An 18411-nucleotide genomic window follows, 5' to 3' on the forward strand; every position below is an offset into this window, starting at 1 on the left:
GAGAGCAGATGGCTCGCTGCTGGGGCATCCTGCGCTCCCAGGTACCATCCGGTCAGGCCAAGGACACAAACATTTGTCCACCCTGAGAGGACTCTGAGCACCTGTGGCTGAAGCCAGAGGACCACAGGGCTAAGCATGGGGAGAGTCCAACTTAGCCAACATGCCTTGTCAAGGTTCTCGCAACAGCCCACTGTTCCTGGAGGAGCTGGGCCCTGCAGACCGATCAGAAACCCCACACATGCCACCTCACGCCCCGCTATCCTGCGTGTCCTGGGCGTTGGCCCTCTCTCCTTGGCAAACACAGAACACTGTTCCGTCTCAGGGATTGCTTAACCAGAGAAACAGAAGCATTTATGGTACTGTAAATACTATAGTATATGTGTTGCCAATTACATTGTAAAATTGTAACTATTTATAATTCTGGTTCTAATTTGATGGGTAGCTGTGGGTGGGAAGATAGGCTTGTTTTCTGAGGAGATTCACAACCATTTCTCAGGTTTCCCTTGCAGAGTATATGCTATTGGCAGTGGAAGAGTGGGGGTGGCAGAGAGAAAAATGGCCATTAGAGTAAACCCCAAGTCTAGTCTATGCAGAAACCCCGGCCTGCAGATGGGCATTGACAGCCCGGTGGTGGGTGAGGGGCAGGGCCCCGTCTTGACTTAGACTTTCACCTCACGAAGCCATGAGGACACAGAAGCTCTTGCTCCTGCCTCACACAGCCTCTCTCTCTGGGGGCCTGCCGAGCTCCTGAGAAACAAGGGCAGGGAGAAGGTGAAGGTCTGGGAGGCCACTGGGCTCATAATGTCCATCTACTCTGGTCACCTTTGTGTTAGAGAGCATCTGGTTTCATCTCTCATTATACTTGTGTGTGTGTGGATCTGAATGGCTACGTACGTGCATCTGTGCGCATAGATACATCTGTGCATGCCTGTATGTGCACATGTGTATTTATGTGTATCTGTGTCAGGTCTGTGTCTGTGTGAAGACATGTCTGTGTACTGGATGGTGGGTTTCTGTGTGAGGGTATACACATTTGTGAACATATAAAAATACATATCTGTGTGTGTGTGTTGATGTTTGTCGATGCATGTGTAGTGTTTGTGTATCTGGGCACACGTAAGTGCATGTGTATAAACATGTCCGTGTCTGTGTGTAACTGTATATTTCCACATGTAGGTTTGTCTGTGAATTCATGTTTGAGGATCTGCATGAATGTGTCCCTTCGCTTTTTGCCAGATCTCTCATCCCCATTTCTCTTATTCTCTCACCAGCTAAACATGTTCCCCATCTCTGTGCCTCCTTTATTCACCATTGTCTCACCAAACAAGCTTCTAAGCACTAGTCTCCCTCTGCCCTGAGTGGCTCCTTCAGCGCCACATTTCTCTTCTTACCCTGTACTTGCTTTCTTCCCCTGCCTTTCTACCTCAAGCTTCTTCTGCCTGCTTCTGTCACAGTCCCATTGGTCTTTGGTTTGGAGGCTGTGGCTGGAATGCATTTGGCCTTTTCCTTTCTGACTAGTTTCTAGCTCTAGTGGGCAACCCCTGTCTTAGCCCTGGCTGACCTCCACAGTGTATCGTGTTCCTGCTACCTTCCTGACCCCTCTGCTCAGCCTGGAATTGTAATAGGAGGTAGCACAGGCATTCAGAAGAGTCATTTAGATGCCAGTGTCTTGGTGGTTACTGTTTCATGTTTTAGTTCCCGAGTAGGGGGTGGGGTGTGACAGGGAAGGGGTGGTATAGTTAGAGTGTGAACTAAGGACCTCTTTGTCTGCTTTACTTTCCTGTCTTTGACAAGCTGTTTGTGTCACTTTTTTTTTCTCCACACTAACCAGTAAGTTGTATTTGCTGTCTGTGGCTACCAAAGTCTCACCGTCCAGCTACGGGCCCAACAACCTCTCAGCCCAATAGGTTGGTTTAAAAAAAAAAAAAAAGACGCCACTCCCATTTCTGTATCACAATTGCCGTTTTTTAGCAAGTGTGTGAACTCACAGTGCTTTTCTATGAATAAATCATGGATCACAGAAAAGATCATTTTTCTAAAATCAGAAATTGTGTTCTTTCAATAAATGGGGCCCTTCTCTCTCTTCTCCATCACCCTGGCTGGGACAGGGAGCTGGTTAGGCTATATAGCACAGTGGGTTCCTAATAGTCTAAGATGTGGAATGACAAATGAAGAATTTCCTACTGCACCACACCCCTCTCCAGAGCTCACAGGCCCGGCCCGTCAGAGCCTGATCCCAGGAAGTAGGTACCACCGTGAAGAGCAGAAACAGCAAGATACTGAGAAAATTAGAGGGTATGCACAGAAAAGAATGCAGAGCAACCCTGAGTGCCATGGGGCCTACTGGCTTCAGAAGCCTTCTTGCCTCAGTGATGCAAGTCTAAGGCTCTAATCCTAAGCAACTTAACCGAGTCTTTATGTCTTCCCAAGTTTTGGTGTCAAAGCTGAAGGCCTCTCAGCTTCTCCCTGCTCACCTAGACTCCATCTTCCTCAACAGGCCTTTCTGAAGTATTCTAGCCATTTCTGTGTCCCACTCTGATCTATACACCCTTCCCTCCCCAGACACAAAGCCCTGTCAATTTGGCCTCATATGCTATAGGGACCCCATTTCCCTGCAAATGTCACAGCTCCAGCTCCTAGGAAGATCTGCACAGCCCCATGTAGCTCTGGGGCTTGGAGATCTGAGAGCAAGATGGTGGTAAAGGTCCTGACATTAAGTCCTACATACATATTCACTGATACCCGAGCTCCCATGACTTGTAGGAGAGGATGCAGAAAGAGGCCCAGGGAAGGAAGAGGCTCAGAAGGAACTGAGGATAAGGGCACAGATCTTTCACAAACAAAACCACACGCAAGACTCCAACTCTGGAACTTTTATTCTCCTGGAAACAATCATCTGTGTTAGTGGTACTTCAGAGAAAAGGATTTTGCTTAATTCTGTCGAAGCAGGCGTGAGTGTTTGTGCACGGCATCCACAAAGGCTCCCACGTGTTCTGGGTCCATGTCAGGGTAAAGTCCATGGCCCAGGTTGGCAATGTAGCGCTGCGGCCCAAAGTCATTCAGCATCTGCTGCACCAACTGCCCAATCTCCTCCTGGGGGGACCAACAGGGCACTGGCTACAGGGGGGGCCAGCACACCTCTGTCCCCCCTATACATAATAATGACACACATACATGTAGGCATGCTTCTACTCAGTGTTACTCATACAGTCATTCAAAAAATTTTATCGGATGCCTAGTATGGGCCAGGCACTAAGAAAACACAAATGGACAAAATCAATGAAAAGAAACTCCTGCCTTCCTAGAGTTCACATGGTATGAATGGAGTAGAAGGGAGGGATAAACAGATAATAGAAGCACACATATAGTAATAAACACAACCATATCCAGAACCATGGGAGTGCACAGAAACAATCACAGACACACACAGGGACCTGGTTATTACCTCAGATGCATATAAGGCACAGGGGTCCAGGTTGCCCTGCAGGGTCACTGTCTTTCCCACGCAATCCCTGGAAGTAGAGTCAGTGCCCTGTTCTGGTGACTGCACATATGGCAGTTGCATCCCCTCCACCTCACCTTCCATCACTCACCGGGCTTTCTCTGGGGCCACTGTCCAGTCAAGCCCAACCACCTCGTAGCCAGCCTGGGCCAGCTCCTCCAGGGCAAAATGTCCGTCCTTAGCAAAGATGATCTGGGGGAAAGGGCGAATCTCAGGCTGCCGAGGGCTTTGCTATGCCTCCTAATATAGCTCAGCTGTGCTTCTGCCCTCCAGTGGTCACTTCGGTCCATGCAGGACTTAACCTGATAGTTCCACGAGCCCACCTTCACTCATCTGATCCCCATCCTTACCATGGGCACTGGTGCCAGGCCTGCCTCCTGCAGCCCGGCTTTCACTCGCTTGGCCACATCACGGATGTAGGGCAGTGCAAACTTACTGAAGAGTTGTGGGCCAAGATGCCCTGCATGGGACTCAAAGAGCTGCAACGCCTACAGTTAGAAAAGAAATGCATAACACATAAAGAGGAAGTATCTCGGGCCCCACATACAGAATGTGCCTCAGTCTTCCTTCAGTTTTCCCCAAGTGACTTCAACCCCTGAGACTGCCTAAGCCTATAAGCCCAGTTCCAGTCAAAAAGTTTTGCCTTCTCCAGATCCCAGTGCTAGGTTTGGTCTTTGAATACACAGAGCATTAAGCCCCCCTGCCAGTGTCTGGGCTTAGCTGCTCCAGCCAGATCATTTCATGCCAAGCTTCTTTTGTGCCTGGTATTGAGACACCTACCCTCACAGGTATAAGGAACTGTACTGTTTCTGGTCCTTAAAGACTAAACCCCAGGGCTTCCCTGGTGGCGCAGTGGTTAAGAATCCGCCTGCCAATGCAGGAGACACAGGTTCGAGCCCTGGTCCGGGAAGATCCCACATGCCGCGGAGCAACTAAGCCCGTGCACAACTACTGAGCCTGCGCTCTAGAGCCCACAAGCCGCAACTACTGAGCCCGCGTGCCACAACTACTGAAGCCCACGCGCCTAGAGCCTGTGCTCTGCAACAAGAGAAGCCACCACAATGAGAAGCCCAGGCACCGCAACAAAGAGTAGCCCCCGCTCGCCACAACTAGAGAAAGCCCACGCGCAGCAACGAAGACCCAACACAGCCAAAAATAAATAAATAAATAAATAAATAAAGACGAAACCCCAGCCTATTTGTCTCTCCCTTAGGACTTACCTGGGCACCAGCAGCCACTTGTCCCACCAGATATGGGACGAGAGCATCAGTGAGGATGCGAAGCAGCTGGTGACTGGCCTGCGGTCTCTGGTAAAGCCAGCGTTTGGCCTGAGCCATGGTGCTTGAGCCGCCACCCTCAACCATATATGTCATGAGAGTCCACTGCAAAAGGCAGAAGCCAGATAGACACTTCCTTCCCTTGTCTGCACCCAGATTTGCCAGAGTAATTTCTCCAAGCCCAAGTCCCTGCCCTGTTCCATATTACCGGGGCACCAGCAAAGCCAATCAGTGGCACACGCCCAGCCAGACGTTGTCGAGTGAGGGTGATGGCCTGGAACACATAACCCAGCTCAGAGGCCACTGTTGTTGGATCCCGGAGGCGCTGTAAATCCCGCTCTTCTCTTAATGGCTCTGGGAAGCTGGGCCCTTTGCCAGGCACCATGGTCACCTCCATGCCCAGTGCCTGGTGGGGGAGAAAACGTCCGGGTTCCCAACCTGTAACTCCAGGAGGAGGAGATCTGTTCAACCCATGCCAGGAAGGAGGAAAAGGAGAATAAAACTCAGCCAAACTCCATCTCTTCCAGCCTGTTTTTCCCTCTGTCCCATAAGGATAAGTGCTTATCTTGAGCCTTGACTGTCTTTTCCCTTTGTTACCCATTCAAGAATCAGATTTGAGCAGGTACCTGGGGTACAACAAGGATGTCGGAGAAGATGATGGCAGCATCCAGAGGGAAGCGATGCAGTGGCTATAGGGAACAGAAGACAGATTGCTAGGTAGCGAGCTGAGAGCATAAATCTCTCCCTCTTTTGTGGACCCCTCACCTGCAGAGTAAGTTCACAGCAGGTCTCGGGGGAGCGACAGGTGCTGAAAAAGTCCTGGGCAGCCCGAGTTTCCCTAAACTCTGCAGACAAAAAAGGGAAAGCAGGGCTCAGCCTTGAGGAACCTCCAGAGCCCTCCTCTGCCCCTCAAAAACTTTTCACTCTCCAGAGTTTTACCTAGACTCCAAGGCCCTGACCCTGACCTGGTAAGTAGCGGCCTGCCTGCCGCATGCACCAAACAGGAGTGTAGTCTGTTTCTTCTCCCCAGGCTGCTCGCAGGAAGGTGTCATTCTTCAGCTCCGGAAAACCCTGAGGTCTGGAGATCAGGAGCGGGTAGGGTAGGTGTCAGTAAACTAGGCTGGGGGTTGGGCAGGGCTCGGGTTCTAAAGGCGGATACAGTCCAGCACAGCTATCTGCCTTCTCCAGACCAGCTACCAAGCTGTGGCTCCCCGCCGATTCCGCCTCCCCTCTGCCTATCAGGTGGTGTACAGGACTAGAAGGGCCGGTGCTGGGGCCTCTACCCTACACATAGTCGCAGCTTCCCCAGGCTCAAAGCCACTGGAGGGACTGGGAGAGTGGGGAGGGGGGGAGGGAACGAAAGTCCAGTTAGGAGAGTTTGGGGGGGGGGTCTTTGGACCAAAAAATCTCAGGAACAAGGGTAATAGTGCGCTGGTTTTAGGGCTGGAAGATCTCCAGGCTGGGGGATGGTCACGGGGGGGATCAGAGATGACGGTCTGAAAAAGGGATCTTAGTTGAGGATTAGAAAGTCCAGAGGGCATCTCCTAAATAAAGGTCTGGGGTACTCAGTCCAGCTAGGCGGTCCCTGGGATGAACATCTCAGGAATCCATGGTTGGAGGATTTGGGATTCCAGAGACTTCGGTTCTCCGGGGTTGGGGAAGAGGGGTATAGGGACAGATTCCTGAGCTGAAAGACTCAGGTCAGAAGCCCGTATGGCCACACTGCGTGGTGGCACAGAGAACTCACCCACACTTGTTCGCCTCCATGGTAAGTTGTCTGTAAACGCGAGCACAGCCCCCGCTGTAGTCTAATTCTGAGCCTGCCCCCTGCCCAGGCTCCGCCCCTTCCTGGAATGAGCCAAGGCTGTCGCCATGTTGAAAGTCACATGATCAGACTCCAGCAACGGCTCCCGGGCTGCCCCGGCTGCTGCCCGTAGGACCCCTTAGGTCTCTTCACCGTAAAGTCCTCTGTAGGGCCGCAACAACAAACACCTCCTACCCCTCCCCCCACAAAAGAACTTCGCTGTAACTACACTTCACGTGGCGTGAGGAGTTTGCTCTCCTCTGACGGCCTGGGAATCCCGGAAGAATCGGCCCAGGTCTCACTTTCACTCCCACTCTTCACGATTTTAACAATTTTATCCCTGGCCCAACCAGGCATATGCTGAATTATGGAACCAAGTTGTACAGGGAACTGAAATAATTAAATATTTATATTACCTAGAAAGAGGCGGGCACTACAATAGGTGCAGAGATTACAGTGGAGAACAAGACATTTCCTTCCTTTAAGGAGCTACAGACTGATGCGGAAACAGAGAAATCAGCAATCACAATAGTAAATGTTTTAAAGGGAAAGAGCTGGAAGCAAGTAGCAAGGGCTCCATTTAACTGGGGAAAGCAGTGGGTTATTCCAAGCAGAGGGAACGGCATGTGTAAAAAGAAGACGAAAAATAGCAAATGGCTTAATGGGAAACAAGATCAAGCTGGTGGAATTAAAGAGGCTGGAGCTGTCTACAGAGTCCAGGTCATGCAGGCCTTTGTTAAGTGCATTTGTTCACTTTATCTTGTAGTAGTGTGATAGCATACAAATAGCTTGGAGAGAAGGGAAGAGAGTCACCGTGTTCCCAACTTATTAAGGAGAAAAAAATGGAAAACTGTCATAATTACATGGAATCATTTATTTTTTTCTTGATAACTTCAATTATTTGAAAACTATATCAAAACAAACTTTCCACCCAGGTGTCCATCAACGAACAGATAAACAAAATGTAGTAAGTATATGTATATATATATATATATATATATATATATATATATATATATATACACAATGGAATATTACTCAACCATAAAAATAAATTATTCTGATACATGCTACAACATTGTTGTAACATGCTAAGTTAAATAAGACACACAAAAGGAAAATATTGTATGGTTCCACTTATATGAAATATCTATAATAGACAAATTCATAGAGGCAGAAAGTAGATTAGAGTTTACCAGGGACTGGGGAATGGGGGCAATGAGGAGTCATTGCTTAAAGGGTACAGAGTTTCTTGTTTGGGGTGATGAAAAAGTATTGGAAATAGATAATTATACATTGAAAAAACGGTTAAGATTGCAAATTTTGTTATATATATTTTCCACTGTTTTTTTAAATTAATGTAATATATCAAAAACCAGTGAGTAGTACACTTTAAATGGGTGAATTATATGGTGTGAGTTATATCTCAGTAAACTTTTAAAAGAAACGGGGCGGGACCAAGTTGCCTTTTCCTCCATGATTGTACTTCACCAGCAGCTTCTGTCCATGTTTTTTTGCCTCCTCCCTAACCACCTCGGCCTTTCCTCTCGTTTGGTTCAGAATTACTGGGAGAAACTGGATAATGATCACCAGTGTCCTGGGATTAGGAGTAACCACCAGGATCAAGCCTAAATGACTCAAGACTCCTGTCAGCAGCCGAGCTGGGGAGGGGGTTATTTTCCCAAACATTTTAGTCACACTGCCCCTAGGATGGGGAACCTGAGAGGATATCTAACGGATTTTTAAAGATTCTTCTGGTTGTAGTGTGACTCACTGGGGGCACGGAGGCAAAACGGAAGGCCGGAGGATCTGAGAAATAGCTGTTGCAACTTTCCGGGCTAGATAGGATGGATGGTGGCTTGAATGAGGGTAGTAGCAGTGGGGATTAAATGGTAGTAGCAATGGGATTGGAGTGGGTAGATTGATCAGGTAGGAACTACTACTGAACTTGGGTCTGGTTGGCTGAGCGGGAGGCACAGAAACAGATAACAGGATTGAGTATCCGAGTACACAGGACAATACGGCGGGAACGTGCGGGGCGCCTAGTCCAGAACTTACGGCGAAGGCTGGCCGAAGGCGGGGCTGAAGGTGGTGGGAAGCTTCGTCAGCCTTCCGGGCCGAAGCTCCTGGGGCCGGATCGCCCCTGGGCTTCCCTGGGCCACCGCGCTATGGCGGGCCCGGGCCCGGGCGCGGCGCTAGAGTCCCCGCGGCAGCTGCTGGGCCGCGTGCGCTTCCTGGCGGAGGCAGCGAAGAGCCTCCGCGCTGGGCGGCCGTTGCCGGCGGCGCTGGCTTTCGTGCCGCGCGAGGTGCTCTACAAGCTTTACAAGGACCCGGCGGGACCGTCGCGCGTGCTGTTGCCAGTGTGGGAGGCGGAGGGCCCGGGGCTGCGTGTGGGAGCCACGGGCCCGGCCACCTGTACCGGTTCCGGGCCCCTCCGCGCCGCCCGCGACAGCATCGAGCTCCGGCGCGGCGCCTGCGTGCGCACCACGGGCGAGGAGCTGTGCAACGGCCACGGGCTCTGGGTGAAGCTGACCAAGGTGCAAAAGACCCGGGACCAGGGAAGCCCTTGGCTGTTCCCCTCCCCTCCCCCATATTGAGCTGACAGAGCGTTCGGTGCCCTTTGCCGTGGGCTGGGCAGGGCTTGCCGCCGGCGGTTCCCTGACGGCTGTCCCCGTCTGGCGCGTCCCGGCAGGAGCAGCTGGCGGAACACCTGGGCGACTGCGGGCTGGACGAAGGCTGGCTGCTGGTGTGCCGCCCGGCAGAAGGCGGGGCCCGCCTCGTGCCCATCGACACTCCAGACCACCTCCAACGGCAGCAGCAGCTCTTTGGAGTGGACTACCGCCCGGTGCTCAGGTCCTGCACTGGGAGGGGCGGGGCTTGCTGTCAGACTGCTGGGCCCTAGTGTGGCAAAGCCCGGGTGGTGGGATCTGGAGCGGAGGCAGGGTTTACAGCAGAAAGGGGCGGGACCTGAAGGGAGCTGGGGTGGGGCTTCTGGAGGCGCAGTTTAGAGGAGCTAGAGATCTGGAGAAGGCTCCAGGGTCTCCTGCTGCTCGCTGATGTTTCCGCATCCCGTCCCCGATTCTGTGCACACAGATGGGAACAGGTGGTGGACCTGACATACTCGCATCGCCTGGGATCAAGGCCTCAGCCGGCCGAGGCATACACAGAAGCCGTACAAAGGCTACTGTGAGTGAGCTGGGATGGGATGGGGAGGAAGGAGCTCCAGGTCTGGGCCCGACCTAATTAGGGACTTGGGGTTGCTTAGCTATGTGCCCCCGACGTGGACCTACGAGTGCGACGAGGACCTGATCCACTTCTTGTACGACCACCTGGGCAAGGAGGATGAGAACCTGGGTAGCGTGAAGCAGTATGTGGAGAGCATAGACGTTTCCTCCTACACGGTGGGTGCTGGGACTCCTCCCACCCCAAACAAGATGTAGTCACATCTTGCTAGATCCAGAACTCTCACCTCTAGGCCAGGACCAAATCTGAATCCCCACAGGCCATACTCAGTCCAACCCCCCATCTTGGAAGTCATGTAGGAACCCCTAGACACCTCCACCCATACCAGATGTGCTTCTAACCCAGCTCCACTGTACTTTTTCTCTTGTGCTCCCTGGCCCAAAGCACACCCCCAGTTCAGGGAGTGGGGGTAAACACTGATTCCACCTCTCTGCCCCTCCCCAGGAGGAGTTCAATGTGTCCTGCCTGACAGACAGCAATGCGGACACCTACTGGGAGAGCGATGGGTCCCAGTGCCAGCACTGGGTACGGCTTACCATGAAAAAGGGCACCATTGTGAAGTGAGTGGGCTCTGAGTAGGACGGGGTGGGTGAGCCACATGCCTGTGAGTGTAAAAGACCCACGTGCACACTCTTAACCCTCAGGAAGCTGCTACTCACGGTGGATACCACAGATGACAACTTTATGCCTAAGCGGGTGGTGATCTATGGGGGTGAAGGGGACAACCTGAAGAAGCTGAGTGATGTGAGCATTGACGAGTGAGTGAACTGGCCTGGGGTGGGAGGTGGGACATGATCCTAGCAGTAGGATCTGGCCCACGTTGGAAGCAAAAGTTCGAGCGAGACCCCAGCAATCCCTGAAGACAAGGGGTCTCCAAAGTGCCTCACGTTCATCCTCTCAGGACCCTGATCGGGGATGTCTGTGTCCTGGAGGACATGACCGTCCACCTCCCGGTCATCGAGATCCGCATCGTCGAGTGCCGAGGTGGGGCTTAAGGCCCTAAGGAGGGAAAGGGAGCCCAGTGTGTAGATGGGGGTTAGCTGGCAGTGAGTGTGGAGAGAAGGAAATGGGCTTGGGGTTGAGGTAAAGGTGATAGCTGAACTAACTCTAGGATCTGAAGCTTTGGGGCCCAAGCCAGGTGGAAGGTGCTGGGTAAGAGGCCTGCCTTAAAGCCATAGAAGTGCTTGGGCTCACCTGGAAGAGGAACGGAGTTGGGACCCTCAGGCATCCCCAAACTATAGTGGTGGACACAGGAACTAGCAAAGAATATAATAATCAGAATCAGGTTATAGGAGGGGATCCCAAAGGTCCCAAGTTTCTAGGGGCTAGGGGTAACAAAAGGCTGAGCATTAAGGAGCCTTGTCAGGTCTGAGGGCCAAAAAGGCAGCAGGCACAGTAAGTGATCTCACTCTAACTCCTTCCTCCAGATGATGGGATTGACGTGCGTCTTCGAGGGGTCAAGATCAAGTCATCTAGACAGCGGGAACTAGGGCTGAATGCAGACCTGTTCCAGCCCACCAGTCTGGTGCGATATCCACGCCTGGAAGGCACTGATCCAGAAGTGCTATACCGCAGAGCTGTTCTCTTGCAGAGGTGGCTGTGGTCCTGGGCCAGTCAGGCCCTTCCTTGTCCCCCGTCCTGAGCCTTGTATGTCTGTGTGGAAGAGGCCCCCAAGGTCTTATACTGTAAGCTGTTCCACTTCAAGAGGCAGAGCAGTCCCTGGGCCCTGCCTTCTCCTATCCCTGTGAGTTGGGGAGTGAGGGGGTCTTGCATCCATACCAAACTCTTTAGCTGCAGTTATCTTTACCCACCCACCCCAGATTCATAAAGATCCTAGACAGCGTCCTGCACCACCTGGTACCTGCCTGGGACCACACGCTGGGCACCTTCAGTGAGATTAAGGTGAGCCTGACGCATGCAGTGCTGGTCTTGGCATTGGGCACCCCCTTTCTGCTCAGGCAGTTGTTCACTCTTCATCAGAGAGTTCTTAGACCTACTCTAGGCTTGGGCTTTTACGGGGCTCTGGGAACATAGGAAGAAAGCCAGACACAAATAGTCAAAATGTCGCATTTGGGGTGCTATTCCCCAGAGAGCATGTGAAATATACAGAGCTCGGGGAGGAGAGGTTACAGCATGGACAGGGCAGGTTGCATAAAAGGTGCACACTGGGAGTTACCAGCACCTCAAAATGACGTGAGAGAAGCCTGCCCGTAGATGTGAGTATGACATGGGGATGAGGCTGGGGGAAGGTGGATAGGAAGCAGGCCCTGGTAGCAGACGGCCCTGGGGCCAGACTTTGTTCCTGGTCAGCGGAGCCACTGGAAAGGTTTTATGTAAGGAAATGACAAAGTTGGATTTTTTGTTTTAGAAAGCTCTCCCTGGTGGCCGGACTAAGGGAGAGACTGGAAGCAAGGACCAGGGATGGACTAGGCTTGAACTGGAACCACGGGATTAGGTCCAGGAATAGAGAAAGGTTCCAGGGCCTGGACAGAGGCTGACTGCCTGCTGGTCCTGCTCTGGCCACCTCTCCTCCGCAGCAAGTGAAGCAGTTCCTGCTGTTGTCACGCCAGCGGCCAGGCCTGGTGGCCCAGTGCCTGCGTGACTCAGAGAGCAGCAAGCCCAGCTTCATGCCACGCCTATACATCAACCGGCGCCTCGCCATGGAACACCGTGCCTGCCCCTTAAGGGACCCTGCCTGCAAGAACGCTGTCTTCACCCAGGTTTGGACCACCTGGGGTCAGACTGAGGGAGGGTCAGTAAGGGGCCTAGGGGGCTGGGCCAACAGGGACCTGAGCAAGGACTTTGGGCAAGAGTGGGGCCAGGTCTTGACACAGACTTTCCCACAACTCCCTCCCCTTTCCCCTGTCCCCAGGTTTATGAAGGTCTCAAGCCCTCTGACAAGTATGAAAAGCCCCTGGACTACAGGTATGGCATGGGGGCGAGGGACCTGCTCAGGGTATACATGTATACATGTATACCCACGCACTGCCTCTGGTCCCCTCACCATTACCCCTCTGTAGCCCCTACTCCTGGGTGGACTCTGGGCAGGTGCATCATTCTGAGCCTTGGCCCAGTGTGGTGACAGAGACCCACTCCTACTTACAGGTGGCCCATGCGCTATGACCAGTGGTGGGAGTGTAAATTCATTGCAGAAGGCATCATTGACCAAGGTGAGGCCCTGAGGGACGATAACAAGGGTCCAGCCCTACTTCGAGTGGTAGAGGCTTCTGAGATCACCAGCTAACCAGATAGGGGACTTGCTTATTACCCCATTATGGGGGCTGAGGCTCTTGTGTGCCCCAGCTGAGGGCATCTATCTGTCATTTCAGGGGGTGGTTTCCGGGATAGCCTGGCAGACATGTCAGAAGAACTGTGCCCTAGCTCCGCGGACACCCCTGTGCCTCTGCCCTTCTTTGTCCGAACAGCCAACCAGGTAATCTCCCATCCCTACCTCCCAAATTGTTTCTGCTGTTCTGTCTCTGCGAACCTCCCAGGTACCAGGCTAAGCTAGAGAGGGGGCAGAGGAGAGACTGAGTTGCCTGGGGCAGCCTCTGGACAGGCAGGGAAGGAGGAGCCATTGTATATTCAGAGGGATCATTCAGGGCCCCCAGTGGAAGGTGTTCAGGGAAGTCTCTGAGGCATCTGGAGCAACAAAGTAGGGTCCATCCCATGCCGTGCTGACAGCTCTGTCTCGGGGACAGGGCAATGGCACGGGTGAGGCCCGGGATATGTATGTGCCCAACCCCTCCTGCCGAGACTTTGCCAAGTACGAGTGGATCGGACAGCTGATGGGGGCTGCCCTTCGGGGTAAGGAGTTCCTGGTGAGTAGCCTATTCTGCACCCCACCAGATTAATCCTGGCTCTTGGAAGGAAGATGAGCCAGCCAAACCTGGGCAGCTCAGGGTGAGAAGACAGTAGTATTTGTCTCACAGGTCCTGGCTCTGCCTGGTTTCGTGTGGAAGCAGCTCTCTGGTGAGGAGGTGAGCTGGAGCAAGGACTTCCCAGCTGTGGACTCTGTGCTGGTGAGTTAGGGCCTAGAACCAGTGTTTCCTCTGCCCAGCCCCCAAGGTTGCTGCTCCCCAGGGCTGTCCTGAACCTTCTCTTACCACATATGTGCTCCCTCTCCAATCTCATGTACTCCAGTAGCTTCAACTACTGTCACTATTCTGGTGACCCCTACTTCCTTATCTCTAGCCCCAACCTCTCTCCTAAGCCTGGGGCTATATATGCATTTACCTGCTGGACATCTGTCCCAAGATGGCACCTCAGGATCAACACACTCTTCATCCTGTCCCCAGTCTACTGCCCTCTAGGGCTCCCTGTCTGACAATGGCACCACCACCCACCCCTCCCCATGCCAAGCCCTTCAGGGTCATTCTGCACTCCTCCTTCTCCCTCACTTCCCACATTCTGTCACATCTGCCTCTGGAATCTGTCCACTTCTTCCATCTCACTACTTTCCCTCTGGTTCAGCCACTTTCATTTCTGACCCAACCAGTGACTGCAAAAGTTGTCAGTGTCCCTGTTTCCATTCTTACCCATCTGATCTCCAGCATCCAGAGTAATTCATTTCACTCTCCCTGTTTAAACCCTTCAGTAGATCCACTCTGGGCTTAGGATAAAATGCAGAGTCTGGAAAGGCCTTACATGACCCCTGTATCTCTGGACGCTTGGTTCATGATCAGGCTCCAGCCAGACAGATTCCTAAGGCCTTTTGCTCTTTCCACCTTTTTCCAAGATGTTCTCTCTCCTGACTTCCTGGTGGCCCAGCCAATTCCCAGCCATCATTTGGGTCTCAGCTTAGCTGCCACTTCCTCCAGGACACCTTCCCTGAAGGTGTTAGGCATCGTTAGGCATCGTCTTGATGCTTTCACAGCCCGGTTAGGCATCGTCTTGATGCTTTCACAGCCCTTGTACTAACCCCCTCACTGCCCTCATTGCCTGCGTGAGGACTGCCTTGCCTGGCTGCATCTCCTGCTTCCCTGTGAGCTTCTTGAGGAAAAACAAGGACTGTCTCCACAATGAAAAGATGACCTTCCTGCCTCTCTTCAACCCCCAGGTAAAGCTCCTGGAAGTGATGGAAGGAATGGACAAGGAGACATTTGAGTTCAAATTTGGAAAGGAGCTAACATTCACCACTGTGCTGAGTGACCAGCAGGTGGTGGAGCTGATCCCTGGGGGTGCGGGCATCGTGGTGGGATTTGAGGACCGTTCCCGTTTCATCCAACTGGTGCAGAAGGCACGGCTAGAGGAGAGCAAGGAGCAGGTACTACCCAGAGGCCAGTGGAACAGAGAGCTTTGGGCTCCTTATAGCCAGAGCCCAGCCTGATAGGCCACCAGAACCCAATCCCAAGAATTCCGGCCCCCACCATCCCTCTCCCCACATTCCTGCTGATCAGTGAAGTACAGAGATACATTGTCTCCATGAGTGGAGGCCAAGGGTCCCCACCACACGCTGAGCTGGGAGTTGTGCCCTCTTCCCCAGCCAGGCCCTTTCCCTCCTCCGCAGGTGTCAGCCATGCAAGCAGGTCTGCTGAAGGTGGTGCCACAGGCTGTGCTGGACTTGCTAACGTGGCAAGAGTTGGAGAAGAAGGTGTGCGGGGACCCAGAGGTCACTGTGGATGCTCTGCGCAAGCTCAGTGAGTGTGGGGCAGGGCAGCGCAGTCCCGGGGTGGGGCTTAAGGACCTAAGAATTAATTCCATCTGGTTTTGTCCCCACCAGCCCGGTTTGAAGACTTCGAGCCATCTGACACACGGGTGCAGTATTTCTGGGAGGCACTGAACAACTTCACCAACGGTCAGTGGAAAGGGCAGAGTAATGTCTGGGTTCGGACTCCACTCCTGGGATACAGAGACAGGGCTGAAGCTGAAGAACTTCTTACATGATCAGCACACGGGCACTGATTTCCTTCTCCTCCATCTAGAGGACCGGAGCCGCTTCCTGCGCTTTGTCACAGGCCGCAGCCGTCTGCCAGCTCGGATCTACATCTACCCGGACAAGCTGGGGTGAGTGCGGATGGGGAGGGGAGGTCCAGTAGAAGGAGACTGTGGCTGGCCTTCTGCCCTGCCCCACAAACATATTCACGTGTCAGACCCCTGCCCTGTGCCCCTGCAATTCTTTCTGATCTTTGGTCCCTCCACGCCCCCAGCTATGAGACCACAGATGCGCTGCCTGAGTCTTCCACCTGCTCCAGCACCCTCTTCCTACCGCACTATGCCAGGTGGGTTTCCTAGGTTCCAGCCTGGGAGTGGGGGGTTGGGGGGGAGGGTGGCATCCTAGGGTGGAGGAGGGCTTCAGGTACTGGGTGCACAAATTGGAGCCACAAAGCCCCTGGTTGTGATGGAGGGACCTCTACACCTGGCGCTGATCAGCTACCTGCCCCCTGCAGTGCCAAGGTGTGTGAGGAGAAGCTCCGCTACGCTGCATACAACTGTGTGGCCATCGACACCGACATGAGCCCTTGGGAGGAGTGAGTCGACGCCAGGGGGCAGCCGCGGGCCGGCAGGACTGCTCCTGCGCGGGTCCCACTCGGCCTTGCCCAGGAAGCCAGCGCACTCCGCCCTTGGGTGCGGTTGGAGTGGAGCAGTGGGTTGACACTGGTGGCCCAGCCCCGCAGACCCTCAAGCCCTACACGTGCTCGGGTTGCTTCCAGCATTATTTCGCATCTGTGAGAGGAATCTTCCACAAGCCCAGCACAAGCTGCCAGGCCTGAGCTACTTGAAGGGGGCCTTGTAGCTCCCCACCCCATGGACTTTGCTTCAGTTTTCAGCTCATTTTTTTCTTTCCTTGTTCTTCTCTGGTTTCAGCCTGGACTCAAAACTAAAAACTCAAGGGGAGAGGGGAGGATGGAGGCTCCTCCCCGAACAAGGCTCCAGGATGGATAGGGAATGATGGCCATCCTCCTTGGTCACCTGAACCAAGAATGAAGAAACTGCTGAACACCCTCTCCCTTACATATTGGTCTTTTCCTCCTTTCCCTCCAGTCCCAAGGTGTGAGTTCTGACTTTCTTTCTCCAACTAAGTCTCAACTGACAAAGTGCCACCACCGTCCCTGGCTCAGAACATACATGTATTCAACATTAAATCTATACTACCACTACCACCCCGTATTCATCACTTCTGCATCACCTCCAGCCTGACTTCCTGTCTGCTGTCTTACCCCCAAGACTTTGCACAGGTTAAGGCCAGTTATGTCCTCTCTGAAGTCTTCAATAGCTCCTCTTTACCCAACTCTAAAATAAAGCCTAGACTTTAAAACTCCTCCTAGGCTTTATGCACGTCCCTGCCCCAGCCCTCCCTCCCTTAAGGGCCTCCGTGACACTCCATCAAAGAAGCTCTCGTACATGGGAAAGTTGAATAAATGGATGAATTCATTCCTTCAGAGTGCGTTTATTGGGCTCCCGAGGGATGTTAAAGAAGACTCTTGCAGGACTTCAGGGTCCTGCTGGGAGCAAAGGAGATGTGTGTCAACATGGGAGTGGTGGGGCTTCTCAATGGCAAAGATGAAATCTGGAGCTAAGCAGGGAAATAAGGCATCCTCTGCCCAGAAGGGGGAAAGAAAGCTGGCCTGGCATCTTCCGGGATGGGTGTGGCGATTTAGAGGATGGGAGTCCACCTTCAGTAACCAGGTGGGCAGAAGAATCTGACCTAGAGGACAGAGCCTTGCACTGGCTGAGAGACACCCAAATCAGGATGTGACAGAAGAGGAGGCAGCGGCATTGCCACCCACTCCCCCACGCCGCCTCCAGGTACCACACAGCTAAGGTGCAGTCTAGAAGAGCATCGTGCGGGTGCAGTCCCCCCGAGAAGTCGCGCTCTCCCATCGCTTCTCCACGCCGTCCTCTAGGGCGCGCCCTGACGCTGCCCTGGCGGGAAGCTCGGCCTTGGCTTTGAGCCCCTCCCCTGGGGCTGTGCGCACCCCGAAGACTGCCTCCCTGTAATTCGGAGTCTGACTCTCCAGATGAGCCTCGCCGTCAGCACTCGCCTTACGGCTCCCCGACCCCTGTGCCTTGGGTGGTCCACAGGAGACGTGCCCCCTCCTCCGGCAGCCCCTTTCCGCCCAGGGAGCTGGAGGCGCGAGAGCCCCGGAGGCCGCGACTCCCCCACAGCTCGGCTTTCCCGCCAAGCTCCCGCTGCCTTGTCCCGCCCGCCCGGCGCGCCTTCCCCCTTCTCTACTCTTCAGGGAAGGGCGTGGCCAGCACGCGCCTGCAGGAGGTAGCCATTTCTGTCTGGTACCGGCCACACGAGACTTTGGTCCCTCTTTTACCAAATTGGAGTCCCACTGTATGTTTTGTAGCTTGCTCGTCATTCATTCATTCAGTGACTGCATGGAACAGCTATGTCAGGCACCACACTAGGTGCAATGGGTAAAACGGTGGCTAAACAGATAATTTTGGCCCTCTTGGGATTTAACCTTTAATGGAAAAGACATATATTAAACAGATAATGGCATAAACAACATTTAATAACATTTACGTAAGAGCTCCAAAGGAGAAATGAAGGGTTTCATTAAAAGACAGAACAGGATGATTCTAACCAAAGTGGCTCAGAGAAATGCTAAATCCTTAGGGAGAATAACGATACA

At 53.2% G+C, this 18411-nt stretch overlaps 2 protein-coding genes across 4 annotated transcripts; one reads left to right on the forward strand and one right to left on the reverse strand.

Annotated features, from left to right (window-relative positions):
* Nucleotides 1-2858: 2858 nt before the first annotated feature.
* UROD (uroporphyrinogen decarboxylase) lies at nucleotides 2859-6618 on the reverse strand. Of its 2 annotated transcripts, none has more exons than XM_061186645.1 (10): nucleotides 6527-6618; nucleotides 5745-5857; nucleotides 5545-5624; nucleotides 5406-5468; nucleotides 4988-5185; nucleotides 4723-4884; nucleotides 3853-3990; nucleotides 3594-3694; nucleotides 3446-3512; nucleotides 2859-3093 (listed from the first exon to the last, which is right to left on the reverse strand). In XM_061186645.1, the coding sequence occupies exons 1-10, from the start codon at nucleotides 6544-6546 to the stop codon at nucleotides 2932-2934; spliced, it is 1104 nt and encodes a 367-aa protein (XP_061042628.1). In that variant the 5' UTR covers nucleotides 6547-6618; the 3' UTR covers nucleotides 2859-2931. The 2 variants fall into 2 exon arrangements, with proteins under 2 accessions (XP_061042628.1, XP_061042627.1); XM_061186644.1 differs by having other exon boundaries at nucleotides 4988-5240; nucleotides 6527-6612.
* Nucleotides 6619-8680: 2062 nt separating this feature from the next.
* On the forward strand, nucleotides 8681-17200 carry HECTD3 (HECT domain E3 ubiquitin protein ligase 3). 2 transcript variants are annotated; one of them, XM_061184310.1, is made up of 21 exons: nucleotides 8681-9120; nucleotides 9276-9436; nucleotides 9677-9769; nucleotides 9849-9984; nucleotides 10271-10386; nucleotides 10471-10584; nucleotides 10728-10810; nucleotides 11254-11419; nucleotides 11647-11728; nucleotides 12364-12546; nucleotides 12699-12751; nucleotides 12932-12996; nucleotides 13156-13259; nucleotides 13528-13647; nucleotides 13759-13848; nucleotides 14886-15092; nucleotides 15336-15465; nucleotides 15549-15623; nucleotides 15751-15832; nucleotides 15976-16047; nucleotides 16634-17200. In XM_061184310.1, exons 1-21 carry the CDS (start codon nucleotides 8752-8754, stop codon nucleotides 16716-16718), a joined length of 2586 nt encoding a protein of 861 aa, XP_061040293.1. In that variant the 5' UTR covers nucleotides 8681-8751; the 3' UTR covers nucleotides 16719-17200. The 2 variants fall into 2 exon arrangements, with proteins under 2 accessions (XP_061040293.1, XP_061040292.1); XM_061184309.1 differs by having other exon boundaries at nucleotides 16216-16727.
* The last annotated feature ends 1211 nt before the right edge of the window (nucleotides 17201-18411 follow it).

This window comes from Eubalaena glacialis, chromosome 3 (assembly GCF_028564815.1).
Source record: "Eubalaena glacialis isolate mEubGla1 chromosome 3, mEubGla1.1.hap2.+ XY, whole genome shotgun sequence".
Classification (NCBI taxonomy): Eukaryota; Metazoa; Chordata; class Mammalia; order Artiodactyla; family Balaenidae; genus Eubalaena; species Eubalaena glacialis.